The sequence below is a fragment of the Morchella sextelata genome, assembly GCF_020137385.1.
Source record: "Morchella sextelata strain SCLS chromosome Unknown scls_1, whole genome shotgun sequence".
Classification (NCBI taxonomy): Eukaryota; Fungi; Ascomycota; class Pezizomycetes; order Pezizales; family Morchellaceae; genus Morchella; species Morchella sextelata.
The window spans coordinates 550,397-574,837 of NW_025408616.1; the positions used below are offsets into that span (position 1 = coordinate 550,397).

Below are 24,441 nucleotides of genomic sequence, written 5' to 3' on the forward strand. Positions count from 1 at the left end.
ACATCACGCGCGAGCGGGCGGTTACATACATACATGTACGCGTAGAGTCCTTCTAGTGCACGCTCGGGACTTGATGATCATCCAACCCGAGCGTCGGGAACGACTCGTACATGCAAACGGCAGTAGGTACTCCCAAGAAACAATCCACGGGTAAACATTATCTTCCCGATACTCTAAAATTCGTATGCATGACATTACTACTACATATTAAGACTAAACAACATCTCTACTCTACCCACCTTGTATAATTCTAGAACTAGACACTAACACTAACTACATATTCATAAGTAGAGCTCGATCGAGTACATCCGCCGCCTCCCTCCCAATGGTGAGGTGTGGTTATAGGAATTACAGACATGACGTGAAAAATATTGAGGGGGGTCTGGGTCTGATTTTTCTGGTCAACAGTTCGCTCGCTCGCTGTGTAAAAAGGAAAAAAAGAAAAAAGAAAAAAAAAAAGGAAATGTGAGCTCGAGCAGGTACATGTCGTCCCTCCGCCAGGGGAATCGTCCCAAAATTTCAAAAGAAAAAAAAAATACAGTTATGGAGGATGCATGTTGATAGAGCAGACCGAGGGGGGAAAGGCCTACATAATAAACAAATCATAGTGAACGAAACGCAGAATAGAAAAAATATAAAACGTGAGATACATCGTTAAAAGCTATTAAAGGATACATAAATTGCTAGAGAGGTTAAGTAAATAAGATGGCTGTTTGTAGGTTGGTGGTGGTGGGAATATTGTAACAACGAAAAAACAATCGAAAAAATATATAGAAATACAAAAAAGACCCAAAAGTACTATCCCGCTTTCCCGCAAAAACACAGAACACAAACAAAACAAAAAAAAAAAACACAGAACACTAATACGAAAAATAATCCATTCATTTAGTCCACTCACGAGCTATAACCCGCGCAATTACTCTGGTCCATATCTGCTTCTCTCCGTCCCGCCGCCCTCCTCCCTCCCCGCCAGCGACTTCTTCCACTCCCTCCACTCCGTCGCAATCTCATCCAACACCCCGCCCATCACCATCGCACTAGCCATCAATCCATGCCCCTCATTCGGCAACACCCGCACCTCACACACCTTCATCGTCTTACCCAGCCACCTCACGTTCTCAACAGGCACCCTCGTATCCTTCGTCCCATGATGAATCACGACATCACGTGTGATATCCACATATCTGAAACCCACAGGCCTGCTGCGCTCAAGACACACCAGCAGATCTACAGCCGGGTTTGCATTGCGTGTTGACAGTGTCCAGATGGCATGTGTCAGACGCTCATCGTACGACATCTGCCGCTCCTTCTCAGCAACGGACGCAAGCGCGGCAGCAAAGGCGTCCATTTCTGGCGCCTTCTCTGCAGCTTCACCGGTGGGCTCGCCGCCTTCTTTAGTTGCATCGGCTGAGGACGAACTTCCAGATGGCGAATCGTTTTCTCCCTTTGCGGCTGCCGCCGCCGCCATGGCAGCGGCAGCCTTCTCTTTAGCTTCCTGCGAGGAAGAACGGGAAGACTTCTTTCTGCCCTTGCCGCCTCCTGTCCTTGGGAGGGATGTTGTGAGGGACGAGGAGGTCGCAGACATGAAGGACGAGTTTGCGGCTTTCAGTATCGGCGTGGGAAGTGCGCGGAGAATCCGCTGTGATGTTGGCACTGAGCCAACCTTCTCGCCTTTCTCCATGCCTGAATACACAACACCCTCCATCTGGGAGGGCGGGATCCATGGCGCAAGGAGGTGAATCCTCCCACGGATATGGCTAGGCATCCTCAGCGCTGTCGCGAGCGCATAGATAGCACCTGCAGAGTGCGCAAGGATGGAAAACTTTGAGATTTTGAGATGCTGGCAGATGTACAAGACATCGTCGGGCCAGTTGAGAACTGTCCGCTCCGTCTCATCTATGGGCTCTGATTCACCGACGCCCGGCCTGTCAGGCGTGATAAGGCGGAGACCGAGTGTTAGTGCGAGCTCGTCATAGAAGGCAGTAACGTAACGGGTTAGGCCCATTCCAACGCACACAAAGACCGCAAACCCAGCGGGATCACCAACTTCAGAGAAGGAGATGATACGACCGGTGTTGGGCATGCGGATCTTTTGGGACAGGCGCTCAGAACACAGGTATGCATCCACAGCATCATCAACCGAATCTGCAGACGATGGGCGCTGTTCGGGCGTGCTTTGGAACGACGCACGTGGGGGCGAGGCTTGCAAGTGTGCACCGCGTGGAGCTGGGTCCGATTTACGTTTGTTTTTGCTTGGAGATCGGTTTGGTGCTGGGGCGCGGAGACTGTCAGATCGCAAGGGGTAAAGATTTTGCTTCGAGTTACGTTTAGCCTTCTCCTTCTCGGGCCGAGCCTTCGGAAGTTCGGGAGCTGGTGCGGCTTCGTCGTTTTCATCATCTTCGTACGGGCAGCCACCGGCTTCAAACAAAGGAGAGCCAAGAGGAGACGGGGCGTGCATAGGAGCGAGGCCTGCAATCAACGACGGCGGATAACTGCGAGAAGTGTGAGGAGATCCTTTCCCATAGCTGCTTGATCGTTGGGGTATATGCCTTGAAATATCCTCAGCCACATTCTTTCCCTTCCCAGCCGTGTCAATTCCTCCCGTCGGACTCAAAATCCCGGCCGCACTCATCCTCAATTCACCTTCACTCTCACGGTCCCTCTCCATGGCCTTCTCCATCTTGATCTTCTCCTTTGAAGAAACGTAGCCCAATCTACCACAGTCCTTCTTTGAGCTCTTGCTGCTCTCCCGCGAGCTCTTCCGCTCATGGAGAGACTTCCCTGGCCCAACCACACCCCCGTTCATATAATTCCTGACATAGTTCGGGATGTCAACGCCTCCTTTACCAACCGATATTCCCGAATAAGAACTCCTCCCTGAGTCGATCGAGCCATTCGTGTGCACCGAGAGCCCGCTAGGCGGTTTCGCCGTCCTCACCACAGGCGCCAAAGCGGCGTCATCCGGATGCAGAAATGCATGTTCTCTCCCCGCGCCCACCGTATAGTCATACCCCGGGTGCTCCCTCCTATGCGAGGTGGGCTGGCTCGGCGGAGCCAGATTCCCGTAGAGCGCGGGATTCTCGAGGGGCCCAGGCGAGAGCTTGCTGAGCGAGTCGACGAGATTCGTGATCACCTCCGGCGAGCTGGCGGACGAGATTGAGCGGTGACGGGAGTGGACGGATTTCCGTCGGGGCTTGTCGCGGTTGTGGCGAGGGGTCGTGCTGGTGGGTTGATGGGAGTGCCGGTGTTGGGGAGTTGCGGTTGCAGGATCCCGTGGGGGCGGAGGCAGCGGCGGTAGCGGAGGGAGGGAGGATGTCATGGTTCCGGGGAATTCTCTTTTCTTTTTTTTTCTCTTGCCTTTTCTGCTTGTCTCTGGCTGTGTCTTTGAGGATGTAAGGGGATGGAAAAAGAGAGAACAAAGAATAGGGCAATAGAAGGGGGAAAGGAAAGTCTTTAGTTAATTTAGTAGGTCACCGTTCCATATAATAATAATAAATAATATGTTTGTGGCTGGTTCGTAATCCTGGGATGACCGCAAAGGCTGGCTGATTGATTGAATCTGGAATGCTCCGAAACCCGAACCAAAGGGATATATTAAAAAACCGACTCCCAGAAATACGCTAATTAATGGGTCGATCTCTGGCTCCTTATAAACAATTCGAAACTCCCTCACTTTCTCTCTCTCTCCGCGTATCCGCCCTTGAACTCGATCCTCGCACGAGTTGTTGTTTGGTGATGGTTGTTTGGAAAAAAACCCCCTGAGGCAATCTGATCCCAGCTTTTTTTTTTTTTCTTTGGCCCAAACAAAACAAGCTCGTCGCACAGGCAACTCAAGCGAGAACGAGGACCGCCGATCCGATTCGGTCGGTTGTCAAGCAAGCAAGCAGACAAAGGGTCACACTGCAGATTCTGGGGGGAGGGGGGGCGAGACGCAAGGGACGATTGAGGCGGTGGTGGTGGTGGTGGGTGGTGGGTGGGCCAACACTGAACACTGAACACTGAATGGACGAACGTTCTGAGGCAGAGCAATGTATGTATGTATGTGTGTAGTAGTGTGTGGGGTTGAAAATATGGGACGGAGGAAAAGCAGCAGCCAGGGAAAGAGGGGGGGGGGGGGAAAACTGTACAGAGGAAAAGGGTCCAAGAGAACTGGCCAATCGAGTACCGGGGCCTTTCTCCTTGAACTGGAAAGGGGGGGGGGGGATTTTCGTCCCTTTCTCTCTCTCTCTCCTGAGAACAGAACCCTGGATTCCTGGACGATAATTGCGATAGACGACCGAACGACCGAACGACCACGACCGACCGACCGACCACTGCTACCTCTCTCCGGCCCTCCACCACTATGAGCACTGTGAGACGGGATGGGATGAAAGAGCAGCAGCAGTCTGGCACTGGTAATGAGCTTCCCGTCCGTCCATGGGGTTGGGTGTGAGAGAGCACGGACGAAACGGGGGGGTAAAATAACCAGTCGGGTTTCAACCACTCAGATGCCGAGATGGGCCCAGTAGGAATCACAATGAAATCTGTAATCAGATGCCCAATGCCTTGAGGATCCTCCGTAGTGGAAAGAAAAAAAGAAGGTGGCCTACATGAAGAGCATGTGCACATCAATGCAAGGTAATATAGCACTTGCTTTCTCGGTAGCTCGGGAACCTCTATTGATGTTGTTGGTGTTGGTGTTTTGTTGTTTGGACAAGTTTCAATCGGATAAGAACGGATCAGATAAGTGATATACGACGGTCCGGTTTGATCGAAAGAACGCACTGCAAAATGTCGACAGAGTGTTTTAAATGGTGAAATGATAGAGAAAATTCACAATTAGAACTAACAAGTAAAAAGAACTAACAAGCAGAAAGAACTAACAAGTTGACCCCCCTAGAGCAACTTTTAAGAAATAACCTTGCAAGTTATAATTAAAGAAGATAAATACGAATAGACTACAAATAAATACGAATATACTACGAAATAAAGTTAAAGCATCTAGTCATTTACCAAAAAACCAGAAATGCACAGACAGCCCATTCCACCCGGGTGATACAACATGATCCTACACCATTCACACACTCTACCAAACAACTGCAACCATCACACCCAATCACTCGTGCCCGGACCGTCCCGTATATACGTTACCAACACTTGACACGGACAGCTCGACAATAAGCTCTCTCTCCAACCTTCAACGGCCCTACACACTTCTCCCGGCCGAATAGTAATTATTCGAGAACTAATCTGACAGGTAAAACACCCACGGTACGGTACGGTACGGTGCGGTTATATGTAGCTAGAGTACATACATGATAACTACTAATACACCACACCATACCATACCAGTTTCTTTCTTTTACCGTTGTCGCTGTTCCACCCTTCACCTCCAAGACAGTTGCAAAAAAAAAAAAAAAAAAAAAGAAACGTTCAAAGCCACCACCACCACGAACACACGTGCACACCCGTCCGGGGGGGGGGGGGATCTGCCCGCGTGTGTGCCTCACCCATTATGCAAACATCGCACCATTCTTGGCTTGTAGGTAGCCCTTCTGGAAGCCTGCCTAGCTACAAAAGAAAAGAAAAAGAAAAAAAACAAAAAAAACAACAACGGGATATATGTACGTGAATAAATAAGAATAACCTCATGCGTACATCGAAGGCATCTGTGTATCCGCTGGGGGGTTTTTTTTTGATGAGGTTGGTCTAGAAGTACATGTAATCAATGCGGTTTTTTTTGCACGGCCGTACTCTACTCTACTGTCTCTCAGCTAGGCCTAGGCCTGATGGGGATGGCAGTTAAAATTGAAGGTAAACGATGTCCCGGGGTTGGGGGGGGGGGAGTTTCTACTCTGGTATCGAGTCACCTACGTTTTCGACAAAACCCATACTGGATAAAATTCCAAGCTATATAATTAGACAAAAAAAAAAACCAAATGAAGCCTCTCAATTTAGATATTCCTACAAAGAACCCTGAATGCAAATCCAACCCCCAAACCCAGCCCAAACCCAGACAGACCAAACACTAGTATACCAATGCTAAGATTCCAACTCCACCAATGCTAATACCTATACCTACCTACCTACCTACCTACAAAGCAAAACTACCAAAAAAAAAAATACAAAAAAAAAATACGAAAAAAAAAAAAAAAACCTATTCCTTAACCTTAAGAATCGCAATAGACCTAACCCTCTTCCCCGCCATCCTCCTGATCGTGTCATGCAGCGTGCCCTCCGCCTCCAACGCATACACATCATCGCTGCCCCCAATGCTCTTCCCCGAGATCATGACATTCGGCACCGTCCTGCGCCCCGTCTGCTTCCCGAGGGCCGCCTGGATCTCGGCGCCGTGCTCGTGCTGGTCGAGCTCCACCACGAGCGGGGCGGGGACGATGTTGTACTTCTCGAGCAGGAGGATCTTGGCGCGCTTCGAGTATGGGCAGTAGGACTTTGAGAAGATCACAACTATATATATATATAACAAAACCCCCACCGTCAGCAACCACTCACTCACCCCCTTCAAAAAAAAAAAAAAAAAAAAACAACCATGGGTGGGGGGAATAAAACATACTGGGCGCCCTTTTCAAATACTCCGCAATCTCCACCAACGGATCATACTCCACCTCCGTCTCCTCCTCCTTCGCCTTCGCCGCCCCGTTCTTCGCCTTCCTGCTCTCCTCGACCTTCTTCGGCGAGTCCGGCCTCGGCCCCGCCTTCTCCGCCGCCGCCTTCTTCGCCGCGTCCTCGGCCTCCTTCAGCCGCTCCGCGACGCCCGCCGAGTCGGACAGGTCCTGGCTGTGGTCCACGGGGGGCACCAGGGACTCGTGCTGCTGCTGTGCCAGGCGCTCTTGGTCGGAGATGTCGACGAGGGCTTTGAGGTAGCGGGATTGGCTGTCGGGGTAGCTGGTTGACTGTAGGGGGAGGTCAGTGGGGAGTCCAAGACGAAGGGGGGGGGGGGGGGGGAGGACGGACTCGCAGGTATAGGATTATGAGGATGGTGGTTATGGCTGCTACGGCGAAGAGCTTGACACGGCGGGAGGAGGGCATTGTGCTGTGTCTTGCTGTGTGTCTAAGGTAGTAGGTAGTAGTGTTTCTTGGTGGAGCTATGGCTTTTTTTTTATTTGCTCTGACGCTCTGCTCTGCTCTGCTAGCTGTGGGTTAAGCGTTTAAGCGTTTTCTGTTGAGCGGAAAAGTCTTGGGGGTTGGGCCCGGATGTTTAAGCTTGTCTAAGGAAGGAAAAGGGATGAGGATCAGGATGAGGATGAGGATGAGGATGCAGAGGATGAGCAGCAGGAGGAGGAGGAGGAGGAGGAGAGGACCAGAGAGAAACTTGGTTGAGCTGCACCGGTAGCTAGGACCACCACGCTCGCTCGCTCGCTCTCAACGGAATTGGGGTTGTGCAAGATTAGCGTTTCCCAATGCGTACCGAGCACTTCCACTTCTGCAAAGAAGGAGCGAATGAAACGGCCCCGTGCGTGCGGGCGACGGGCGGAAGCTCTCCCTTGCTGACGGACGGCTATCGTGCCGGTCACAGCTGTTCTGTGCATGAAGGGGACGGGCATTCATTCATTCTGCACTCGTTATTGTAGATGCATGTATGTATGTTCAGCCGTGGCATCTCTACTTCAATTGCCCAATTCCAGCTGCGAGATGTCTGCATCTGCGAGATATCTGCATCTGCCCTCCAATCCACAGCAGACTTCAAAGTGACTGATCGGCCCGTCCCGTTACATCATCGCCACCGATGCATCTCCATCCGCTGCACGTGATGCGGCTCCCTCTCACCCTTGAAGCAATTCCCCACACCTCATCCCCTCGGGCTGCAGCTCCCATCTAGCTCACAGCTCCACAGCTCCAACACACACTACATCCACCATGACCTCCCTCTCCTTCCTCCTCCCCTTCGCCCACTGGCCCGCCGCCGCCGCCGCCGCCAACCCCCTCGTGCCCCCCGCCTCCACCATCACCACCGCCAAGTTCCTCCCCCACCACCTCCTCCTCGGCCTCTCCTGCGGCGAGCTCCTCCTCCTCTCCACCCCCCCCGACAGCACCACACCCACCCCAACCCCAACCCCAACCCCCCACGCCCGCCTCAGCGGCCACCGCTCCCCCATCCTCGCGCTCGCCACGCTCACCGCGACCACCGAGTGCGGCCGCGAGACCCTCCTCTTAAGCCTCGACCTCTCCGGGCGCATCCGCAAATGGTCGCTCAGCGACGGGCGCTGCCTGCTCTCCGCCCCGTCCACCGTCTCCGCCACGCCCAAGGGCCTCAAGGTCATCGAGCGCCACGCCGCCGACGGCGGTGCGGCGGCGGCGCAGGACGCGGTGGTCCTCGTGTACGGATGCAGCACCGAGATCGCGGTGCTGAACGCCGAGACGCTGCAGCGCGTTCTGCTGTGGGCTGGAAACGTCGACTGGCCGCTGCCGGCGGTGGCGCCGGCGGTGGCGGCGGCGGGCGGCCGCGAGATACTGGCGTGGATGCCGGAGGGCCGCGTGCAGGGGTGGGTGCTGCAGAAGCGGGTGTCGGCGGACGGGCGCGCGGCGGTGGGCGTGGAGAAGGAGCATCAGCGGCTGTTTGGCACCGACGCGCGGGAGGAGTGGGGCGCGGTGGTGGGGTTTGAGAGGGCGGCCGAGAGGGACTATGTCCTTGTGCAGCGGAGGGGTGTGAGGGTGTATGCGGCGGATGGCGCCTATTCGTTTGTGCTCAGGAAATCGGTCGAGATGGAGGCTGGGGATATTGCGGGGTATGAGGTGTTTGAGAAGAGGGGGCTGGTGTTTGTGTGGACGCACAATGGCAATGGATGCGTTATCCAGCGCGGGGAAGAGGGGCTGTGGGGTCTTTCTGGTACATTTACTCGCCCGGAATCAGTGCCGGAGGATGAGAAGTCCGCGGTCATGGCCTTCACGGAAAGGAATGGGAGTTGGGTTGTGGCTGCGTTCTCGCAATCAACTCCAGAAAAGAGACAAGGTGGTTTAGCTGTCGGGGTGTTTTCTCTTAAAGACGGTGGAAGTGATATCAAATGGAGCGATAATACAGAAGGTGTGCTCATTCTAATCTCTAATAAAACACCATTATTAAAAATGTCGTCTGCCGTGATGTTAATACCATATCTCTCAATAACCAGTCCTGTTTCCGCCACCTCCACCAGAGGATGGAGCACCGCTATGCACAAGCTACGCCATCTTCGCAAACATGATGGTCTTCGCCCACGGCTCCACGCTCCAGCTCCACACCCTCTCCACCTTCCTCCTCTCCTACGACAGCCCCACCAAACAAGTCTCCATCCCCACCACCTCCCGCATCTGCCTCCTCAAGCGCGTGAAAATCGGCGAATACGTCGCGACCGGCCGCAACGCCGGCGTCCAAGGCGGCAAGGAATACCTCGTCGTCGGCAGCACCGCCGGCGAGCTCTTCATCGTCGAATCGCCCTCCTTCCAATCCACCAAGCGCCTCCCGCTCTCCGCGACGCCCATCGCGTCCGCAAACCTGCTGCCCACAAACCTCGGGAAGCGGCTGCGGTCGACGCTGTTTGTGTCGTCGGCGGACGGCACGGCCTCCATCGTGGATGTGGAGCGCGCTAGGATCATGGCCACGTTCCCGTCCCATCACTATCTCCACCTCACGTCCTTTGCCACAAAGGCCTCGCAGAACATCATCCTCCTCACGTATGAGGACTCTGCGCGGCGGGAGTGGGACCTCGGGGAGGAGGAAGGGGGCGTGCTGAAGCCGCCGCCGTCGAGTCGGGGGAGCGACAGGAACGGAGGCGTGTATTCGGCAGACCTGGCAGACGAGGGGTGGCACGATGTAAAAGTGGGGACCTTTGAGGTCGAGGAGGTCGAAGAAGGCGAGGAGGAAAACGAGGGCCCTATCGGCGATGCGGCAATGAAGGCCTGTCTGCGGTTCTGCGAAGAGGGGCTGCCGACCATGGTGGTTGATGTCAAGAGTGTGCTTGACACTCTGAAGGCATCTGTGGATGTGGCGAAGCAAAGGAGTAGGCGCCACGAGAGGGTGGTTGTCGGGAATAATCCAGCGCTGATAGCCGCGAAGTCACTCCTCACAGCGCTGATCCCGGGAGGCATCGAGGAGCTTCTCGGATGGGGGAAGCAGGACGACTACGAGTGGCGGACATCGGTTTCGGGGTACTTCTTCAAGAGGAAAACCCCAGCGGTGCTGGGGCAGATTGGTGCAGGGAAGCATATATCTTTGCTGTCGCCCGAGGCATTTACGCGCAGTGAGGATACGGTCTGGGGGATCGGGAACACCGTTACGAGTATCGTGTTGCTGGCCGCGCTGTCGCTTGTGGGCGGGCTGTTGGAGGCGGCGGGGAAGGAGGAGTTCTTTGAGACGGTGATTGAGAGGACGATGGAGAACCTGAACCAGGGCACGGCGAGGAAGGCGCCGGCACTCGGGGTTTTTGCAAAGTATTGGATGGACCGCAATCGTATGTCGTCCCTTGACGTGGAGAGATATATATATATATATACTATTTTGCTGATATTTGCATCATGAGACAGTACTCGTTAGGAAGACGGCGAGGACTCTCATGCGGATCTGCATGCAGCGCTTGACACACGAACAGAGGGATGACGCTGTTACGTATTGGTCAAGATTCCGTAAGTCGCCTTGATCCAACTGAAGTTGTCGTGAGCTAATAATGGCATTCAGTACCTGTTTTGGTCCCGCCAGAGTTGTTTTCCTCGAAAGATGTTGTGAGGAGTGTTGTGATCTTGGGCAAACTGACAGCCGATTACCCAGACAAGATTGAAGCGAGGTGAGTGGAAATGATCGCCACGACAGGAATATTCTCCTGACCACAGAACAGCGTCAAGAAGAATGTTGCGCTTTCGGTGGAGCTGTTACTTGGTGACAGCAATCCCCATTTCCAGGACACTGCGATTGAGCTAGTTGGCGATGGCTGGTCTGTCTTTCAATCGCTCTTTGACCCTGCTGAAGTTAGTATCTCCATAATTCTACTCACATCCAGTGAAGCAAACTAACAAACCACCCCAGGTAATCCACATCCTGATCCGCATCTCCTCCACCGACCCCGACACCTTCCCCGAGTCCCGCCGCAAAACCCTCCACGACTGCATCCTCTCCATCGCGCGCTCCAACTCGCCCCTCCTCGGCTCCGGCCTCGCAAACAACATCGCCCACGGCACCCCCTCCCCCTCCCACTCAACAGCCGCAACAATGTCCACCGCCGTCACCATCTGCGTCGCCGCAATGCGCATCGTCATCGTCGTCATCCGCGCAGACGCAGTCCTCTTCCGCGACATCCTGAACCTCATCGTCGCCGCCGTCGTCAAGATCCTCGACCCCAGCTCCCCGCTGCGCGAAAAGGTGCTCCCGACGGTCACAGAGCTCGTCAACGAGATGGTCGAGGCCTACCCCACCATCACGTTCCACCGTCCCACGCAGCGCCTGGCGCTCAGTGTGTCGCCCGGCGTCATACTCATCTTCGATCTCAAGTCGGCGACGGAGATGAATGTGCTGCAGGGCCACACCAACCTGGCGAATTTCCTGGCGTTTAGTGTTGACGGGCGGTATCTGGCGGCGGTGGACCTGGACGAGAATGTGGTGCTGGTGTGGAGGTTTGTGTCGGGGCTGCTCAGCTTTATCGGCGGGAGCGATGGCCCGCCGGGGGTGCTGATGCCGAGGAGGAAGGAGCCGTTGAGGAATACGAGGAGGGTGAGTGTGGTGGATGTGGAGTGGACGGGGGAGAAGAGTGTGAAGGTTACTGCGGGGACGGAGGTGACGGTGGTGGCGAACGTGGAGGGGAAGGGAGAGGGGGGGTGGGGCATTTTGTAGGTAGGTTAAGTAATTATATAGTGGTGAGATGTTGAGCGATGTTCTGGAGGTTAATATCCATGAAGAATCAAACAGAATCGTACGTAGATGGTGAAAGTTTAGAGTGATTTCCTTGTTTTCGGAGATGATCTTTTGAAGTAATAGAGAACCGAGATGATGATTAGAGACAAGGAAGGCTCTCTCTTTATATGCACAGCTTAGAGAACAAAATAGCTCGAAGGCAAAAGTAGAGATAGCTTGGGGCCACGTCCAGACTACAGAATGAAACGTTGTCATTGACAATGTAATCGTTAACACAACCGCAGCGACTGCCACAAAATGCTGCCCATCGCCAACCATTTGGGTAGATAAGAGTGCGTATACATAAGTAGTCTAAAGCCAGCAGTAATATTGTTGTTATAATCAAGAATTACATGTAGTCGCTCCACGTAATAAAGACTTATATACCCCAACGTGGACGTGGACACTGCTTTCTCTATGGTTGGGATCCAACAACCACAACGAGTGATACCCCATGACCGCGCCATGCTCCACACCACCGAGTGACCCAACCACCAACCCACCTTAGCCTTCCCAAAACCCTCCACTACCAGGCCCCTAACTTCCCACACGGTGAATATAAATACTTACCCAACCTAAACCCCCAACCACCCATTTCCCCTCCAATGCTCCATCTTCGTATTTTTATGGAATGAAATTAGATCTACTTGTACTTATAAAAAGATCTACGAAATAAAAAAAATGAAAAGACATCTACATCTATCTACTATCTCCTATACTATAAAAGAATATGGTCTGAAAAAGTTTTGCTAAACCCTAATCCTACATCCGACCCTGACCATGGGGGAGAATGGGGGAGACCAAATGATGAGCGAGAAGCTAAGGTAACCGACCGCTCAAGCTGCAATCACAGGGCCATAATTCCAGCCAGTGCGGTTCACGAGAAGTCGACACTCGAGGCGAGGTTTGGGGGTGTCTTCGTTGACCTCTGTCCTTGCCTGTCCTCCAATTGCAAGTCCGGTAGAGCAAAAAGTGATATTCCCTAAAACCAAAGGTATATTTAATTCACGATCTCATCCAATTGTGGCATATCAAGTGTGTATTATAGCCCAGAATTGCCCTTGGAAGTCCTCGAAGCAAGGATAGGTATTGTCCTCGAGGTTCCTTCATGTGCTTTTGGACCGCTTTCCTTGTGTGTCACCGAGGACATGTCCTCGCAAGGACGCTCGTCTCGTGGACCACACTGTTCCCAGCCCAGAAGTGTGCCAGGAGACTAGGGGACTCGAGGAATGGGGTCGTGCTGCTGAGGGGGGGGGGGGGGGCATATATATACTAGATAGTCGAAGTCGTTATTTTATATGTACTTTAGACAGACGAAAGTTGTGCAATTATGGTAACGGTCTATACTAGTGCCAGTTCACCTTTTTTCTACAATTGATCCAATGCACATACCTTTCACTTCCTCAAACCAGAGTCACATTGAGCACTATAGAAAAACATGAATAACTAATCATTGACATCATAACTACTACTACCATACAAAAAAAACCAAAGCCCCTCCCCCCTCCCTCTACCCGCTATCAAGGCCTGCTATACCTCGCCTCCGCCGTATAATCCTTATTCGGCCCCTCCACCCTATACCTGATCCAGAACCGCTCCAGGTCCGGCGCCCCCGGCCTAAATACAAACCTGTAACTCGGCCAGTACCAATCCTTGACACACAGATGCTCGCTCTTTGCCTTCCAGCCGCCGGGCATATCGACCTCACTACCCCCACTGTTCCCACCCGCAGCCCCAGCCTCGGCACTCGTAGTATCGGCACCAGCAGGCAGAAACTCGAGAGCGTGGAAGAAATAATCCACGTCGCCGCTGCCATCCGTCTTGACGAACCACACAGTGATGGTGTCCTCCTGGGGATGGTAGCGGTAGATGTAGCTTCGCGCACCCGTCATGGTGAAGCCCGTGTCGGTGAGGAAGGTGCCTGTCTCGCTGTAGAGATACTCGACGCACTCGCCGCCGGGTGTTTTTTGAGGCGCGGTGTGTGAGAGGTTTGTCGTGGTGCATGCGGGGCCAGTGGCGGTGGTGTGCTGGACGAGGGAGGTGAAGGTGGCTTCGCGCGGGTGGAAGTTGGCGGTGCCAGTAAAGACGCCGCTGGGGAAGGTGGTGTTTCGGGAGGTGATGCGGCGAGAGAGGGACCAGCGGCCCTGCAGACCGCGGAAAACGGCAGCGGCGGTGAACTTGGTGGTGGGCGTGGGGGGGAGGAGGGATTGGAGGTCGGAGAGCGCTTTTATGGATTCGTCGTGGCTGTCGGCGGGGGCGAAGTGGGCGGGGATCATTGTGTTGGGGAAGAAGGAAGTTTGGGAGGGCGCGGAGGGGATGTTTAGGCGCTCGCGGATGCCGTTGACGACGCCGATGTAGTCGCCGGCGGCCCATTGCGGGCGGAAAGTGGTTTCGGCGGTGTCGGTACGTTTTGTGCGCACGGCGGCGAGATCGGTGATGGCCGTGGTCATGTCCTCGGTGCTGGGCCAGGGGGCCTGCCCGGAGAAGAGGGCAGCGAGCCAGCGGCCTTGCAGCTCCATGATGCCGAAGTAGGGCCCCTTATACATTCCGACAAAGCCGGCGGTCTGTTGGAAGACCGGGTGGAGACAGAGGTTGTAGAGGAGGAGGGGCGCAAAGTTTGGGTCTTCGGGGATGGGCGTCGAGGAGGAGGTCAGGGCGGTGTAGATATCCTCGGGCAGCATATTCTTGAGAGTGGAGGCGGGATGGTAGCCGGTCGCTAGTATCACAGTGTCTGCGTCTGTGATCTCTGTCTCGCTGTAGTCCTCGCCCTGCTCCAGCCTGACTGTGTTTCCATCCATGGCCGCCACACGCCCAAGGACGGTCTTGATGGCCCCCTCGCGCACAAAGCTGCTGTACGAGTCCGAGATGGCGACCCATGGCATCTGGTCCATATACTTCTCCGATACCTGCATCTCGGGGGACAGCTCCGCCTGGTCGTGCCCTACAAACCCTTTCATTTTCTCACTCATTGCCCTTGTGATCTCCTCCATCGACTTTGGCGGTTTTCCCACCTCCGCAAGCCGCGAATTGAAGTCATACATCAGGAGGTCCAGGGGAAGGAAGCGCGGCGCCGTCGGATCCTCCTCGTTCGGGACCGCAAAGAACTTTGCCAGGTTCCAGAACGGACGTGAGAAGAGGTGCACGATTTCCGGCTTTTCCGACCCCTCGACTGGTTGCGAGGAGAGCTGCAGCGCAATATCTGCGGCGGCTTCAATGCCGGTCATTGACCCGCCGACGACGACAATCTTCTTCTTGCCCTTTGTGTTCAGCTTTGAAAAGTCTGCAGAATGGACGACCTCGCCTTTGAAGCTCGAGAGGCCGGGGATGGGTGGGACATAGGGCGCCGAGAAGAAGCCGGAGCATATGGCCAGGAAGTCGAACTTCTCTGCGCCATCTTCCTCTTTTACCTTGCCCCCCCACTCGACTCTCCAGCTGCCATCATCCTCTTTTGTGATCTTCGTGACGGGACAGGACAGCCTCAGCGCCGACTCGGGGATGTACTTTTCGCGGTAGCGCTGCAGGTACTTGCCCATCTCCATCACGGGCGGGAACATGGACGCCGTCTCTGGCCAGGCAAGGTCCGAGAAGGAGCATGTGTACCGCGAGTGGTTCAATGTCAGCCCCGGATCGAGCGCAAGGATGTCCGCCGTGCTGGAGGAGGACCAGAGCCCGCCGATGGTGGGCTTGGCTTCGAACAGCGTAGGCGTGATGTTGCGGGCTAGCATAGAGCGCGCGGTGCTGAGGCCTGATGGGCCGGCGCCTGAAGAGGGAGAGACATTAGTTTACAGGCCCCATAGACTAGTGATCTGATACTCGGGGTACTGGAATGCGGGTGCATACCTATGATGGCGACGGTTTTACGGGTGTCTGCCATAACGCCGGTGTATAGATTTCGATACCGAGAATAAGGGCTAGAACAAGAAGCCGAGATTGCGATAAGCCTACGAGTGGGAATGCGGAATAGCAGTGACCGCAGAATCGTGACTTCAGCTCCAATTTATGAGTCTGATTTGTGTGATATGAGCTCCAGTTTCCCCGGCCCGGCGATGTCAGCAACAGCGGGGCTTTGGAGGGAGAGGAGGGGTCTCGGATGTTTCGGAGATGTCAGTCATCTTTGAATGCAACAGCAGATAAGACGGCAGGAAGGAATACGAGTTCTCGGAGATGTTTTGCAGTGATAGGGCCTCTGCTTGAAACATGAATCTGCCGGATGTCAGTAATAAGCAATACCAGTTGACCATCGACGTTGTTGCTATGGGGTTAGGGTTTGTGAGCGGTGCAGGGTTGTCTCGGGCACGAGATATCACTCGCCTGGGTGACCGGGGCCGAGACGTGTGGAGGCCCCGAGTAAAGATTGGCTGGATGGGAAGCAGGACTGAGACATGGAGAAGGAAGAGAGGAATGAAGGTGATCGAAGGCTGGTTGATGTACAACATGTATCCAAGCAAATAAACGTGGTCTTTGGATAAGCTTCCACCTCCTAGATGCCACATATCCTGTGGGCGAAACAACTCGTGGCGACAAAGGCAGACACTAAAAGTTCAAGTACAGATATATAGCTGAGAATTTCATATGAGGGTAATACTGGCAATGGATATTACAAGACTTCCCTGCACAATCTACAATATAGACTAATTAATCGCTCAAGATGTTCCCCAAAACCATTGAAACCTGGTTGGCGGGAGGTAACTCGAATCATTAAAGCTGATACTTAATGGAGATATGTAATCAAGACCTTTTGATCTTCCTGCTGACGGATGTGCGACCATCTATGAGTCAATGGAAAAGTGTAGGCGAATGATTTACTATGACTGGCTACGGGATGCATATATATGACTACATGTAGACTATGCATCCATAGTGGGGGCAAACAAGGTCAAAATCCCCGGCCTTCGGAGAAGAAAAACTCCCCTGCCCGTCCATCAGGGAAGGATGCCTACTTGGGGTGAGCATGAGACATGGATCCATGGCAGGAATGAAGAGAAGAGGGGAGGCAGCTATACGTACATCTACACACAAACTACCAAAAACCTCCGCACATACATGCAACAAATATTGCAACTGCCCAACTATTTTGTTTAACCTTGGCATCTGCCAATTTTGTCCTTATCTGCGAGTGGCCAAAAATCTACACGTCTTAGCAAACCCTGCTCGCTATCAATTCCCAGGTTTCCCCCATCTCTTGTAAACTCCATAGTGCTGTTTCCGGGCTAACTAGTCACCTACCTGGCCAGCTGGGACTACTACCCACGCTCTACTAGACCGTAAATCAGCTCGACAGAACAACTGACGCCCTATCATCTGGGGTCGAGCAGGTTCATGTACAGATTCTATTAGTAGTAGCTAGTTAACGGATGGGGTGGGACATAAAATTAAACATGCACGCTGCGTAGTTTCTGCTAAACTCCCCAACTGCTGCCACTGCCAGATAGGTTACAGGGTGCTGAATAGATGTTGATAGTGATGGCGGAGTATGTTTCGGTTTGTCTTGCATGTTAGTAAGAGTAGTGGTGGCAGTATGTAGTGTGTAGTATGTAGCGTGGTAATGATAGTTTATTCATGTTTTCCATCTATAGCTCTATAAATGTGCCTATTCCTTTTTTTATCGGCTTTGAAGGATGTATGTGAAGGTATATATACCGGTCTGCCATAGACAAAAAAAGATGGAAAAAACCAGCAAAGAGAAAAAGAGAATCACGCAAACCGAACGACCTTCGTCCCTGCGGCCCCCGAGGCCCCCGAGTCATTACCATCCCCAGTATCCTCCTCCCCCTCCTCCGGGACCCAATCCCTCCCCGGATTCCCCATAAACCCATACCTCTTCCTCTTGGGCGGCTCCTCCGCGCCCGGCGTCCTCTTCCTCTTTGGCGTAGACGTAGCCCTAGACCTCCTCTCCCTCTTCACCTGCGCCACCGCCGGATCGCCCGGAAGCCCCTCAACCTTGTCATACACGCCGCCATGCTTGCCGTGCCCAAACAGCGGCTCGGAGTCCTCCAACATACACGCAGGACGCTTCTCCTCCCCCGCCGTGATCGGCAGGAACTCCCAGTCCCTGATAATCTCGCACATGGCCTCGTCGTCCACCAGCGTCTTTGCATCGCCTCTCTCGCGCTCCGACATCTCCCTTCGGCGCGCCAACACGGCCTCTTCGACCGTACCCTTCAGGTACAGCGTCTCGACGTGTACCTCTCTCGTCTGCCCGATTCGGTGCGCGCGCTTCACGGCCTGCCGCTCGACGTCGCCGCGCCAGACCGGGTTGACAAAGTAGACGCGCGAGGCGGCGCAGACATTGAGGCCATGCGCAGCCTGGCGCAGGTCCATGATGAGGACGCGGTACTTTTGCGATTCCTGGAAGGTGCGGAGGTGGAGTGACTTTAGGGTGGGGCTGAGGCCAGTGGAGTAGGCGAGGGTTTCGATGCCGAGGAGCTCGAGCGCCTGGGTGAGGTACCAGGCGGTGTCCTGGTCTTCGTAGAAGACGAGAGTTTTCTCGGTGGTGTGGTGCTTGCGGATTTCAGTGACGAGGTAGGTTAGCTTTTTGGAGGCCGTGCCGACAATATGCGGTTTTGAGAGGGCGGGCATGGTGGAGAGGTCGGGGAAGCGTGGGCGGGTTGGCGGGGGGGTTTTGGGGGTGGCGGTGTGGTGGGGGTCGTTGCCTGGTTGGGGGTGGTGCTTGCTATCGCGGGTGTTGTGGAAGGCCCGGCCGAGTGCTTTGAGCTTGAGTATTAGGGCGTCGTATTCGAGCCAGCTATGGGCGTTGAGGGACTTTTGGAGATTCTGGATTTGGGCGCCGCTAATTTCGTGGAGGCCGTTCCTGGGGGTGGCGCCGGGGATGAGTCCCCATTGCTCGGCGAGCTGGTTGGGAAAGTCGGAGAGGAAGTAGACTATTCACGGTTAATTAGCTGATAAGATGTGGGTTTTGATACAGGATCTTACCCATCTCGTGGTAGGTGGTGATATTTCTCCATGTTGGATCGTTGAGAGCTGTTTCTCCGGCGGCGATGGACTTCTCGAGCAGTGTCTTGTCTTCGGGTGTGCAGTTCTTGGTCTTTCGATACTTCCTACTGGTCTTGACATACGATCCAATGTCCTCAGGAGAGTATCCGGACCAATAGAACCCAGCTCTCTTCAGAAGGTTATCAGTCAGTTTCCTTAGGTTAGCCTTGTTGTCTTTGTGGAACATATAGTCCTTATCTGACCTCTCACTGGTTACCGCATTGACTGCCAACGCTCCAATAAACAGGTTCATAGAGATCTTGTCAAAGTAACTAGGCTCCAAAGCCACATCCTTCTGGTACAAGGGCGGAAGTTCTACAGAGAACGTTATATCCTTAGCCGTGTGGCGGATGAAGAACTTCTCGAGCATGGACTTCATCCGTGTGGGATTCATGTACCGCTTCCACTGGGATAAAGTCCACGGCTCCTGCTTGAGGAAGTCGCACACCATCTTCCCAACCCTTTCCAGCTGTGCGGCTTCATTGATCTTGATCTCCTTCCTATCCTCAAGAAGCTTATCCATATAGGCCTCCTGGTCCTCTACGCTGTCCATCGCCGTCCCAGTCATAATACCGACAAGCTCGCTGGTTGGTGTTCCTGTCACGATCCACCGGCGCTCTACGGGAAGCTTATCGGCAACCAGGACACTATTTGTCTTTGAGCCTGATGCCATGGAATGACCTTCGTCGACAATAAGCCTCTTCCAGTGGATCGACATGAGCGGGGACTTATAAACATCTTCTTTTCTGAAGCAGGAACAGTTCGGGGTCCGCGTTGCTCCCACGTATGGGCACGTACAGATGAGTGGCTTCCCACCCGATTCCCTGCGGCCTCTTTGATCGAGTCCTTCCCGCGCTTCTTTATCGAACCTGCTTCTCGAGAAGATGACGACATCGTATTTCAGCAGCTCCTGAATAGTTGGTATCAGATCCTTGGAATTCCCGCACGTGAGAACCTTGAGAGCATCCTTTTCTAAGTGCTTCTCTATCTCGCCCTGCCACTGTTCAACAAGGTTCTGGGGACACACGATAATGGTCCCAGACCCGAGGTAGATCTTTTCTTTGAGCGCGGGGTCAGCGTCGTAGCGGCTGCTGCGGGACCGCATGGGTGGCTGTATTTCGTAGTAGCCATGGCTGTCCAGGATTGCCCTTTCGCAGTTATCGGGCAGCTGGTCGGTGCCTGAGTATTGCTTCCATGGGATGGCGTTGCGCCAGATGGATGCAATGCACATATCCATTAAGCTGCCCACAGCGGGGCGGACTTGTGGAGGTTGTTCATATTCTTCGGGGGTGAAGCTGACCTGGGTTTTTGTAGCAAGGATAAGGGCTAAACACACGAGGGTTTTACTAGATGACAGTTAGCAAGTTACTCAACATTTAAATTTACTGTTAGTATTGGTACGCCACAAAACTCGAATGGTTGAAGCCAGTTGAGACATTGATGCCGACACCGCCAGTAAATATCAGACGGGGCTTCCGTTTCTGCAACGGTACGGAGCTTTAAAGGGCCCGACAAATTAGGAAGGGTCGACGGACCGCAGGGCATTATAGGAATTCGTCCAAGATTTTAGTATCGAGATTACGTTTTTTCCTACCCCGAAGCCCGCCGTGGTTACCAGAGCTCCATACCGTCACCCGCGGTCACCCAGTAATCCGCAGTCACCGACGGTCACTCGTAATTACCCGAAGCCCTTGAACTATCGGGGCGAGCGTACAGCCAATTGGGGTCAACGACGATTAGGGGTTTGTCTAACCAAAATGGCTTGCTAGTTGTTCCAGCCCTAATTTATATTAACGTATTGGCTAAAATCCATCGTTTCGTCATTGACCGTCAATTGACTGTAGCCGGCTATGAGCAATGCACTAGGAGGGGCCGTTGCGAACACTGGCACGCCGCCGCTGCGGCGAATGGAGAGGATAGATGAGGTCACGGTGCTGAGCTAGAAACGAGAGTAATATTGAAAGACAAACCGTACCCAGTGCCCATTTCCTCAGCCAAAATACCACCCTTCACATCCTCAAAATACCTTGGGTCCTGGAAGAGCTCTGTAGTCTCAAAGTCGTGAAAATAGACACCTCCATCGGGTCCATGTACATTTGTCAACCTAGGGTCCATTGTTTGCTCTGGTGCCAGCTCCTTTTGCATCATCATTGCTACAGTCCTCTTCTGATGCCTATATAGGGTGGTCTTTATCTCTGGCAAATCTGTGGTAAGGACGTCATTAATCAACTCCTAATGCTGATGTCAGTGCGGAGCATAAAAGCCAGACGGGAAGGATTACCTTTGTGTTTTCATCCTTGATCCAGAAACTTTCCGAATCTGGTGCAGGTGACTTCAATTTGTTGAACATGTAGAACAGACTAGCGGTCCCCTCGTTCTCTGGTACATCTTGTCTTTCGCAGTCTGGACTTTCGCTCATTTCCCATTTCTGCTTTGAATCATCTGTCGCTGAAACAACGACTTTCAAACATTTCCGCAGGGTTGTGTCTTCCCGTTTGATATAAGTCCTGCCAACATCATCTGGGAGAACGTAGATCCTAAGCCTGGCACTTGATTGTGAGTTAGGAATCATCTGGTAGGTGCATCTCAACCACCCAGCTTCGACAAGTACAACCATCTTGGCCTGTATCGACTGCTTGGGGAATTGGTAAGACCGTCCCGGAGTTTCAAGCCAGAACCAGCCATCCGGCGCCTCCATGCCCACAGCAGCCCTGCGTGGCATGGGCATGTCGATAGTTCCAACGCCACAGAAGTTACCGAGGTCATTAAGGAGCTCTATCGTTGCCAGGAATTGTTGGCTTCTTGCAGTGCTTGCATTGCGTTTGCGCTTGCGTGGTGTTGGTGAGGACTCGCTAGGGTTGTTCTGCGCTTCCGGCGGGTCGTTAGTACTTTTAGGACTTGGGCTTTTGCGGGTGTGGGCGCTTACAGTAAGGGATCTGTTGTGGCGAGGTGTAGCTATTGATATGGTGGTTGTTGGAGAAGACATCGTTCCTGCTGCAGCAACTGCTCAAGTGTTCGAATGTCCGTCGCGAGAACTGGAGTTCGCGTTGGAATAAAGTACTCTACGCGTGTAATAAGTGTGAGGATCCACGATCCCTGCAGGAGTGGCGCTTAGTTTAGCGGCTCGTCACCATGCATCCTTATCGGAATACATACATCTCGGTGTTGGTACCTGGGTACTTCATGTCGCTGTTATTCAAATTTATGGCCGATCTATGTACTCATACTGTGCAGCAGCAGCAGCAGCAGCAGCAGCAGCAGCAGGAACCATAACGAGCACGATCAGGCCTAGGGACCCCAGCAGGGCTGAGGTTCTACGATGTCTGGTAGCCCATTAGTTAGTGGCTGCATAAAGTACAACTGCCCTCTGAACTGTATATTGTTCAATACAGCAGATAAGATTCCGTGTGAAATTCAGATTAGGGTCACCAAAACTCGTTCGTTATAGTAGGTGTGTTTTTTTTTTAAGCATTCGGTGTGCATTCGGTGTGCATTCGGTATAGTGGTGGGCGACTGTAAGGGACAGTAGGGCATTCGGGGTTTATTATTCACAGTTTACGGCGAGAGGGGTATGTATATGTGGATAAATGGAGTTCTAAATAATCTACAATCCACAGCTAGGAAAAAGCACTACATGGAAGAAAAACAATGCAATAATTCGGGCCATTTCCCACAAAGACATCAAGAAACACCATTGACTACGATAGGGAATCACATATTAACCCAACAAAAGAACTTTTAATTGTATTTGAAATTTGCCCAGCGCCCCTAGTTTCCTAAGATTTATTTTATTTTTATCTATTTCTTGTGGATGAGCTTCTGGTAGAAGCTGAGCTCCTCGCCCTCCAAGATGTATCCATCGACACGTCCGCTCTGTCCCGGTCGGGATGAGACACAGGCGAGGATACGACCAGCGGCGAACTGAGCCTCAAGGGGACCCTCGACCTTGGCGGTGGCCTGGCGAGCGGCAATCTTGCGCTGGACAGACCTGGACTTGGGCTTCTCCTCCTTTGCCTCCTCAGTGGCAGCGGCAGCGGCCTTGGCTCCACGTCTCTTTCCGAGGGGCTGGCCGTAGTGGGCCTCGTACCTGGTAAATGTTAGAAAATGAAAACTGTCTTTGAATAAGGTTGAAATTACCATTGACGGAAAGGAGCGGCATCGATCTGGACGATGGCGGACTTGGTCAAAGTGTTGGTACGAACCAACTCGTTGTTGGAAGGGTGGAAAGCGACAGCAATGACACGGGTCTTCTTGCTGATACCCTCAGAACCCCACGAGAAGTTTCCAGAGTCCAAACGGAGAGCACGGAACTTGCGGTTTCCTCCACGGGTGCGGACAATGTGGATACCTATACTTTGCCTTAGCATATATGTTCTCCGAGGGATAACCCCACATCCTTTGACGGTGGATGTATAGCGCCCAGAGCTTCTTTATAAGAGAAAGCAATGGGGCCTCCTTCTATCTCGGCGCCCGGATAGGACTGCTAGAGTCCTATCGAGACAGCCTGAGATGTTGAACAGAAGGGTTTACCGTGGAAGTCATGGAGACTACTCACGCTTAGTGTTTCCGATACGGGTGTTGGCAGGCTGGCGGCCGAGCTCGAAAGCACGCTTCTTGCGGTAGGTGGCACGCTTGGCACCAGTAGCGGAGCGCTTGTGGCGGGAGTCACGAGAAATACCCATTTTTGCTGGTGTTTAAGAAACTGTGATAGAGATTGAATGTCAGTCAAAAATCCACATAAAAGGCTCAAAAACTATCTCCCAGGATATTGGCTGGAAAAGAGGATCACAAGAGGATGCTAAGGTGTATCGAGGTCCTTGAATCCCCCGAATCTAGGAATTTTCAATTCACCAAATCCCCGTGATTCAATCAACCCCCCGAAACCCCCACCAGCAGCATCCCCCCATCGCATCCAATTTCTATTCCAAATCCAAGGATAGCAACGCAGCAAAAGGGAATCGGCAAAATACCTAACGGCGTGGTTTAGTCTAGAGTCGTGTCTTTGGGCGTTGGGCGTAGATTTGTCGAAGATTTTGAATGTTGTTGTTACCAAAATAGGGTCTATGGATCATGGTTGTGTGTGCGCTAGTGTCTTGCCAAGGCGTTGTGACTGTTATTTTGCTGAGTGAGATTCTATGACGCAACGTTTAGGTGAGGACTGAAAAATTCCCGATGTATGGCCATAGTCAGTGACTTTATTCTCCACCTGTCAAAAAATAAGAGCGGGCGGGTACTTCAGTAATATCTACAACAGTACGAGAAAAGACTCTTTAAATGAAGGGTGCTGATTGGCTTAAATCTGAAGCTTAACACTGCATCTAGGCATAAAACGGAATGTTATAGCGTCGGAATAATGATACATGTAGTAATACTAGCATACCTACTATAGATAGATATATGTTCCTTTTGATCGAAAGTGACATACTGTCTCGTACGTACCTTTGGCGCGTTTCTAATAGCAGATTTGCAAGATAAAGAAGATTGAAAACCCGATAGGTTCGAGCCGGGAGCAACTTTAATAATCATATAATCCTTCTGCCGGGAGAGTATTGTACTTTTGCTCGACTGGTCGTACCGTTCTCGGGACTTATCCT

The 24,441-nt window shown here is 52.8% G+C and overlaps 6 protein-coding genes across 6 annotated transcripts; 1 reads left to right on the plus strand and 5 right to left on the minus strand.

Annotated features, from left to right (window-relative positions):
* Positions 1-916: 916 nt before the first annotated feature.
* Positions 917-3,319, minus strand: H6S33_000136 (uncharacterized protein; the record flags this gene model as incomplete). The annotated part of the gene is made up of 3 exons (XM_044831480.1): positions 917-2,271; positions 2,326-2,492; positions 2,550-3,319. 3 exons carry the CDS (start codon positions 3,317-3,319, stop codon positions 917-919), a joined length of 2,292 nt encoding a protein of 763 aa, XP_044699695.1.
* A 2,817-nt stretch (positions 3,320-6,136) lies between these two features.
* Positions 6,137-7,029, minus strand: H6S33_000137 (uncharacterized protein; the record flags this gene model as incomplete). The annotated part of the gene is made up of 3 exons (XM_044831481.1): positions 6,137-6,447; positions 6,554-6,893; positions 6,955-7,029. 3 exons carry the CDS (start codon positions 7,027-7,029, stop codon positions 6,137-6,139), a joined length of 726 nt encoding a protein of 241 aa, XP_044699696.1.
* An 828-nt stretch (positions 7,030-7,857) lies between these two features.
* On the plus strand, positions 7,858-11,794 carry H6S33_000138 (uncharacterized protein; the record flags this gene model as incomplete). Its single annotated transcript, XM_044831482.1, has 6 exons — positions 7,858-9,022; positions 9,108-10,424; positions 10,498-10,596; positions 10,649-10,754; positions 10,806-10,935; positions 10,994-11,794. The coding sequence occupies 6 exons, from the start codon at positions 7,858-7,860 to the stop codon at positions 11,792-11,794; spliced, it is 3,618 nt and encodes a 1,205-aa protein (XP_044699697.1).
* A 1,580-nt stretch (positions 11,795-13,374) lies between these two features.
* H6S33_000139 (uncharacterized protein) lies at positions 13,375-15,728 on the minus strand (the record flags this gene model as incomplete). The annotated part of the gene is made up of 2 exons (XM_044831483.1): positions 13,375-15,614; positions 15,695-15,728. 2 exons carry the CDS (start codon positions 15,726-15,728, stop codon positions 13,375-13,377), a joined length of 2,274 nt encoding a protein of 757 aa, XP_044699698.1.
* A 1,820-nt stretch (positions 15,729-17,548) lies between these two features.
* Positions 17,549-21,833, minus strand: H6S33_000140 (uncharacterized protein; the record flags this gene model as incomplete). The annotated part of the gene is made up of 5 exons (XM_044831485.1): positions 17,549-18,735; positions 18,788-20,193; positions 20,823-21,079; positions 21,129-21,710; positions 21,774-21,833. The coding sequence occupies 5 exons, from the start codon at positions 21,831-21,833 to the stop codon at positions 17,549-17,551; spliced, it is 3,492 nt and encodes a 1,163-aa protein (XP_044699699.1).
* An 812-nt stretch (positions 21,834-22,645) lies between these two features.
* On the minus strand, positions 22,646-23,529 carry H6S33_000141 (uncharacterized protein; the record flags this gene model as incomplete). The annotated part of the gene is made up of 3 exons (XM_044831486.1): positions 22,646-22,934; positions 22,985-23,195; positions 23,403-23,529. 3 exons carry the CDS (start codon positions 23,527-23,529, stop codon positions 22,646-22,648), a joined length of 627 nt encoding a protein of 208 aa, XP_044699700.1.
* Positions 23,530-24,441: the final 912 nt, after the last annotated feature.